Consider the following 8,237-nt stretch of genomic DNA (forward strand, 5'->3'; position numbering starts at 1 on the left):
TTTTATATTATACTAATTTCATACTTTTTGCGATTTATTAACTATCATAATATATCATGTCGTATTTGAATATGAGGTGATTGCGGTGTATTGTATCGTTATAAAAGGGGGTAAGTAAGTAATACATTGCATCATACTTATAGTTGTATTAGTGCTCATTAGTCATATTATTGTAATTATACATTTTACAAAAATAATTAATTAAGTCGTGGTTCCCAAACTTTCCGACCGTCCAAATGCCCATCTCAGACGCGGCACCACAGAGAATCTAGCAATTATGCTCATTGTTTATTTCAACATTTAAATTCGATTTGTAGGCTGTCAATACAAGTCAATTATTAAAAAATAAAACTGAAAATACACGAATCAGGGTTTGACATTTACAGTTGTCCGTTGCCCTGTGACCATCTAACTTTTGTTTGTCCAGTTTTAGTTGAATATGGCACCACTTAGTGGCCTTTCCTGAGATCGCACACACCGATACAACACCGGTCTTGCACAATACCTCTCGGTGACAGCAAATGACCTTCTAAATGAATCAAAAACAGTAAAATATATTTTTTACGTTGCTATCAAGTCTAAATACTAATATCACAAATAACACAATAACCGATACTAATACTTAGACTCCCAATAACATTAATTAGTTCTAGTGATATTATAATAGCAAACTTTAAAATGACTTATTCAGATTGTAAAATTATGAATTACAATAATATCCATTACGTGAGGTGTGTGGAATTATGTTATATATATATGTATATGATCATTTAAATAAGCAATTGACCGTCATTTTACAGCATTAATCCATGGTTAAAATAATGATAATAATAACAGTGACGATCATGATGCTGACAGTGCACAGCAGAACGTCCGCTGAGATCGCACTCCCCAAGGCAACAAAATCACTGATGCTGGAGTTCTGCTGCACACACCCGGGCAGCACCAGGATGTTGTTCCCCCGGGGAGGCACGTTGCACCCTGCTGTCCTGCTCTCTGTGAGGAAGACCTCCGGGAACAGACAGAGACGGACAGAAGGTGGTTCTGTCCCAAACACAGAGGGCACGGAGATCCGGTTACAATCACTAACTCTGTGTTGTTATGACGCAGTATCCATTTTGTGTGTGTGTGTGTGTGTGTGTGTGTGTGTGTGTGTGTGTGTGTGTGTGTCTCTCTCTCTTTCTCGCTCTCTCCCACCTCTGAATGTCCCTTCATATTTTTCCAAAGGCAGGTTTCCCGTCTACATTACCTGTCGTCCTTTTGCAGTTAACCTTCTCCAAATGAACCCAAAGCCATTCCCTCTTCACAGTTCTCCCCCCAAACGTTGGCTCTTACTTGGGCCCAATCGACCCTACCCCGACCCCCCCCCCACCCCAGCCCCGTCCGACCCCGTCCGACCCCCCCACCCCAGCCCACCCCGACCCCTGGTTCCAGGTCAGGCCCGGTTCCATTTCTTACTGCTTACTTCCTGCGTCTCATTTTCCACTGCTCTTAGGACATAGGTGGACATGATATACTGTAGCTACTGGGGTGAAAGCCGCATCGCCGGCCAGGGAGAGAGAGCGGGGAGGGTGTGGGGGGGGGGGGGGGCAGAATGTGTGTGCGCTTGTGTGTGTGCCTGTGTGTGTATGTGCGTGTGTGTGCTTGCGTGTGTGTGCTTGCGTGTGTGTGCGCGTGTGTGTGTGTGTGTGTGTGTGTGTGTGAGTGTGTGCGTGTGTGTGTGTGTGTGTGTGTGTGTGTGTGTGTGTGTGTGTGTGTGTGTGTGTGTGTGTGTGTGTGTGTGTGTGTGTGTCAGACAGCCTGTATTATGTTCTACTTCATGTGCAAGAGAGTGTGGTACATTATATTCCATGTGTGAGAGAGTGTATCCCCTTCTATTTCTATTTCAGAGAGTGTGTCGGCACTGTGACGTACGAGGTATCCCTGTTTTCCCAAACCTGGCAGTGAAGGATTGAAGTGATAAAGTTAATTGGGGGATGTTTAATATAACCCAGAGTGAGTCTAGGACTGCCGCCTACAGCTTGCCCACTGGCCTAAATATATATATACTTTTAACTGCCTTTACTGCGTAACTTGGATGAATCAAATAATTCATTATCGCCAAACTATAGTAACTCCGCCTTTCTCCTGCACATTCATACGGCGTCTAGCCGATCTTCGGCTCACCTGTCAATCAAAGCACAGACTGGCTGCATCCAAACAGGCTGATCGACCAATCAGCAGGCCGATTGCCACACGCCCTTCAGCCCACTGTCACCATGTGAACTCCTCATGCTCTTACTATACTAAGGATATTGACATTGTGTGCAATTTGTGTGCGCTCACCTTTGCTTATTTGACATCCATGGGGCCCACATGTGCAAGTGTTCTCTTGCCCATGTGTATGTGTTTTTATCTTTATTTTGCTAACATATAACCTTTTTTTAAACCAGAAGCTCAGAGGTTTATAGGCTGGTGACAGTGGACTACTCCAAATAAATAGAAAAGAAAACACACATACACACACGCAAACACACACACACACACACACACACACACACACACACACACACACACACACACACACACACACACACACACACACACACACACATACACACACTAAATTCAGAAAAACCTTAGCCTCATCCCCAGCCTCACTATCCTTTTACACCGCGGGGGCAGAATGAACCCTACCCCGCCACAGACTGCAAGCTACACCCAGCAATCCGTGAGAGGAGGGTAATTGGAGATCGTTGGCTTTGGCCTGAGCATGCAGAACACACAGCGGGCAGAGACAGCGCACAGTAACCTATTGAAGCTCCGCTCCGAGGAACTCCTCCGTCTCTCGCCCGCTCCAGGCCAGCAGAAGTGGGCCCCGCCGCTAAGCCCCCTGGGTAATGTTTTTCGAAAGTGCGACGTCCACTCACGAGGCTTGCTGCAGCATCCCTAGCCTTTATTTGGGCACGGCGGTCGTTCGTACGGAGGGCGGGGGTCGAGGTGGGAATAGGGTGGGAATAGGGGGGTGGCAGGAATAGAGGGCAGTGGGCGTGGCCTGCTCGGACGACACTGGAGAGGGGAGGGGGAACAGGACTCTGGCACGACATCACCTTGAGGGACAAACTGTGTCACTGCTGCGTACATTTTTGCACGCGTGGACCGCAGACAGAACAGTCCCTTTGCACATGTTTCATCAAAATCGGAGATGACATCCAGCAGGTTGTGGCACTCGCTCACCAAGAGCGAGAGTAGAGACCTGTCTGTTGGGGAGGGCGGGATGAGAGGTTCCTCTGAGTCTTTTGCTGACAGAGTGCCTTTAATATGATGACACCGACGTGGGCTCCGTTGCCATGCCGTCATGGAGCTGACAGCCCGGGGTCCTCTGAAGGGAGCCCACCTGCTCCCCCCACATACCAGATCTGGCAGCTCCAACCCCCTCTCAGCGAGCACAACTGCTGCCAATGGCATGGCCTTATGGGGCAACGAGTGACCGCGCCTCCCTCCCTCTCGCTCTCTCTCTCTCTCTCTCTCGAGCTATATCCCTCGTTCTCCCTGTTTCTTGGTCTCCGTCTGTCTCTCTCTCTCTCTCTCGCTCTTGTTCACCTTCTCTCTCTCTCTATCTCTCTCTCGCGCTTGTTCTCTTTGAGTGTATGTTTGTGTGTGTTTGATTTGTGTGTGTGTTGTTGTATTGGGGTGAGTGTGCATATGTGTGCTTGAGAGAGAGAGAGAGAGAGAGAGAGAGAGAGAGAGAGAGAGAGAGAGAGAGAGAGAGAGAGAGAGGGGTTGAAAGAAGGTAATTAAATTGACAAAAGGAGAGGATGTTTACGTTTATTTGTATGAGTTCTAAAGGCAAAAGAGATGCAATCGAAAAGAGAGACTTCGATAGCAGTGTTAGTAGACACAGAGAGAGAGAGAGAGATGGACTAGGTTGATGAAATGGCAAGGGCGAGTGATCAATCATGGGTAGACAAATGTGTGTGAGCAAGTGCAGATGCAGAACTCCACATATGCATATATATATAGCGATGTGCATCTGTGTATGCCAGAGTTGGAAGTGTGTGCAAGCTTCTTCATCATGTGCGATCTGCTTGTACACATGCACATAAATGTTAAACAAATGTGTTTAAGATAATAATAAAAAACAATTATTCTCTCTCCTCACACCTAGTACCCAAATATGAACACACACACACCCATGTACACACACATACGCACACATACATACGGACTTACACACACACGCCCGCACACACTTACATATAGACACACGCGCAAACACATTCGTACACAAACACACATGCACTGTAACCACAGCAACCAGAAAGCCATACAGGATAACCTTGATGCTGTCGTTAATTTAAGGATTATTTTCCCTCTATCTTGCTCAACTCTATAAGGGGCTTTCTGAACATTGAACCGGACACCGTGTCCGGTTCTGCGATGGGACACTTTAAGGAAGGCCATGCACAGATCAGGGGACATTAGACCAATGCTTACCTCACCCTGTCCTGTAACCCATCCTGGCAGAGGCTAAGCGGGACAGAATGACATCTCAGCCATCACAGGATTCTAACACCCAGTAGCCACATACTGGGTGTCTGTCCAGGCCTGGGACTACAAGTCCTGGAACCACAACATCTGCTCACGATCTGATCAAGCAGACCGTCAATGCTGGCCTTCACACACACGCGCTCGCTCACACACACACACACACACACACACACACACACACACACACACACACACACACACACACACACACACACACACACACACACACACACACACACACACACACACCAAACCACTCACCCACACACACACACACACACACACACACATACATACACACACACACAGTGCAAGCACACACACACACACACACACACACACACACACACACACACACACACACACACACACACACACACACACACACACACACACACACACACACAACCACTCACCCACACAATCACACACACACACACACACACACACACACACACACACACACACACACACACACACACACACACACACAAACACACACACACACACACACACACACACACACACACACACACACACACACACACACACACACACACACAGGCACGGACACGGTGACCCCATGACGTAAACACACGCACTACAGGTCATCTACTGAACCCAGTACCTGTCCGCAACAACAACATCACAAAGAAAACAAACCAACTGTTGTTGCTGATCTAACAGTCACAGAGCTGTCCGTCACTCTCCGAGGTGAGACAGGTTGGAAGCAAAGCCATTGCATTTCATCACGGGTGCTTCATTAGACATCACGTAAATAAATACGAAATAAGTATGAACCTTTGGCATTAACCAGCCATGTCAGTTCCCGAGGGGGCGTATCAAGCTACCCAAGGAGGAGGAGAGAGAGAAGCCCCAGATTGAGACAAGAAAGACAGCAGGTCAAGAGGACTGAGGCCATATGGTTGTGATGGCTTGGTAACACTTTACAATAGGGGTTTATTAATGAGCGTTTCATTAACATGAATTCATTAAGTCATAAGGATTACTATAGGGCTAAGGGTTAGTGTAAGTGATAGTGGATTAAGGTTAAACCTATTCCAAAATGTAAAAATAAAAACCTTTAACCTGAGCACCATTATTAAAATGAACACCATGAGTAAAAAGAGAGAGAGAGAGAGAGAGAGAGAGAGAGAGAGAGAGAGAGAGAGAGAGAGAGAGAGAGAGAGAGAGAGAGAGAGTAATATCTGATATGTATATATATTTTGTGTTTCACGTTTTATACCATATTATACTATATACCTGACATTTTTACCTGACCGTTTTCTTTTATTGTACACCTGCTTTGGCAATGCAAATGTATATGTCTGATGCCAATAAATCTTTTTGATTTGAATTGAATTGAGAGAGAGTGAATGAGAGCGAGAGAGAGAGCATGTGCGGCGGGCCAATAATTCTGTGGGCCAACTGTTTTTCGCACCACAATCCCTAGACACCCAACCACCACCACCACCACCACCACCACCACCACCACCACCACCACCACCACCACTTATCTCTCCTCAGAGAGACAGCGGGGAGTCACTGTCCCACCCAACAACCAGACCCCCCCCGTCCCCACTATCCAATGCTGCAGAGATCAGGTCTGCGGCATGCTAAGCGGGGTGCTATTCAGGGGGGACTGATCCAATTGCAGAAATTATATTTTGGTCGCAAATGCAACGAGACAAAGTTGCCCTGGGCTACCGATTATACAAATAAAACGGAACGCTAACGTTTTCTGGGGGCCGTCCCCTAAAAAATATCCTCATGAATCCTGATGAATAATCAAAACTGAGGTACTTATAGATAATTATGGCTATATGGATTGCATTTGTGTGCGTGGGACAACCTGCATATTAATGTAACTCTAATACTCTGACTTGGCCTTGCTCTACCTTCCTCCTGTTGAGAGGATAGAGGGCCGATAATGTGCAGTAAACCATCTTGCCAGGGGTCGTATCATTATTCCGTTTTTCTTCTCGATACTTTCTCATAGAAAGTCTATGAAATGGGTTCAATTTTAGTTACATGAAACAGATCCAACCATAAAAATAATTATATAAATCACACATAATGTAAAAAGAAGCATATGTATGCCCACAATTTCAGGATACATTAGACCATCATTAGCACACAAGTTAGTCATTGAGGTGGTTTGAATTTAATTTTCAAGGCTTTAGGTACAGACAGCGCCCCAACCAAGACTTTACATCTAATCTTTAATCATGTTACCACCCCTTTCTTAATCTCAAATCTAGAATCTTAAAAGAGGTTTAAGAAGACTCTTAAAAGATAAAAAAAATAACATTTTGGGGTGATTAAAGCGATTACAGGATAAGACGAGCTGAGCGAGCAACACTTTTTCAGTCCAGAGACATTTTGGAAATAAGTTGAAAACACCAGAGGAAAGAGAAAAAACTGTATTTCTGCACATTGGAAAATAAAAGGGAGTGTATCAATTTAAGAAAGGCAGCTGCATAAAGTGAGAAGGGAAACCCAGGCAAACAATGGGCCAGTACACTCTCAAGGAACCCGGCATCGCTGTGTAGCAGGTGCTCAGGGGTGAGCTCATTGCTGACTCGCACGTGTGTGTGTGTGTGTGTGTGTGTGTGTGTGTGTGTGTGTGTGTGTGCGTGTGTGTGTGCGTGTGTGTGTGTGTGTGTGTGTGCGTGTGTGCGTGCGTGCGTGCGTACGTGCGCGTGTGTGTGTGTGGGTACGGGTATGTACGTGTGTGTGTGTGTTTGTCTGTTTGTACGTGGGTGCATCTGTTGATATCTGCATGTGCGATTGTCACTGTGTCCATATGCATGTGTCTCTGTGTGCATGTGCGTGTGTGCACATGTGCATGTGTGTGTGTGTGTGTGTGTGTGCGGGTTAGGGTATGTTTTTGTGTGTGTGTTTGTGTGTTTGAGCGTGGGTGCATCTGTTGATATGTGCATGTGCCACTGTCACTGTGTCCATACGCATGTGTCTCTGTGTGCATGTGCCTGTGTCAACATGTGCATGTGTGTGTGTCTGTGTGTGTGTGCCAGAGGGCATGGCTGTAAATGAGAGGCAGCCTGGGCCGAGGAGGCTCCCTGGCCCTAATTAAGAGTGGATTAACGCATGGCAACGGAGATCAGCCCCGGTCTCGGCCTTTCTCCTTTTCCCCCTCCTTTTTGACCCCTTGTGGCTCCGGTAGATTAGTGGCAGCTCTATGTTCCCACCGTGTTCTGAATGGACATGCATGGACCCATGAAAACTTGGATGTCCAACACACGTACAGTACCTATTATAGAGCTAACACACACAGTTCATGTCCATATATAGTCAAAAATATAGTAAAATACATTTTGTAAGAATGATTTGATTATTGAATATAATAGAGCAGAACATAGAACAATAGAAGCCACAGAAGTGGTGCGAGCAGCACCAATCATACCCCCAGATATAGTGGGCGAGGAGGGAGGGATTAAACGGTTAGAGAGGGGCTTCAGGGGGCAAGGAGCCTAAAGAGAGGAGGTCGAGGTAGGAGCAGAAGGTGGGGTCTTAGCTGAATTTGAGAGTGTCTCTGGCATGCCAACCCCACAGCTGGTCTTGTTAGAAATAGACGCGAAGGTAACTGAGCCCCAGCCGAGCCATCCCCACTTCCTTCAGGGGACGGTTGCTAGGTCTGGGACAGGGTGTCCCTCTTATCCTCTCCCTCTCACTCCCCCTCTCCTCTA

General features: G+C 46.5%; 1 protein-coding gene across 1 annotated transcript in view; it reads left to right on the top strand.

Moving 5' to 3' along the window:
- The first annotated feature begins 845 nt into the window (after nucleotides 1–845).
- The window catches only part of LOC130371837 (parvalbumin beta-like), an 8,898-nt gene continuing 1,506 nt past the window's right edge, over nucleotides 846–8,237 (top strand). The window contains exons 1-2 of the mRNA XM_056577700.1: nucleotides 846–969; nucleotides 1,378–1,434. Coding sequence (XP_056433675.1) covers nucleotides 846–969; nucleotides 1,378–1,434 — 181 coding nt within the window. The remainder of the gene's footprint in view (nucleotides 970–1,377; nucleotides 1,435–8,237) is intronic.

This window comes from Gadus chalcogrammus, chromosome 18 (assembly GCF_026213295.1).
Source record: "Gadus chalcogrammus isolate NIFS_2021 chromosome 18, NIFS_Gcha_1.0, whole genome shotgun sequence".
Classification (NCBI taxonomy): Eukaryota; Metazoa; Chordata; class Actinopteri; order Gadiformes; family Gadidae; genus Gadus; species Gadus chalcogrammus.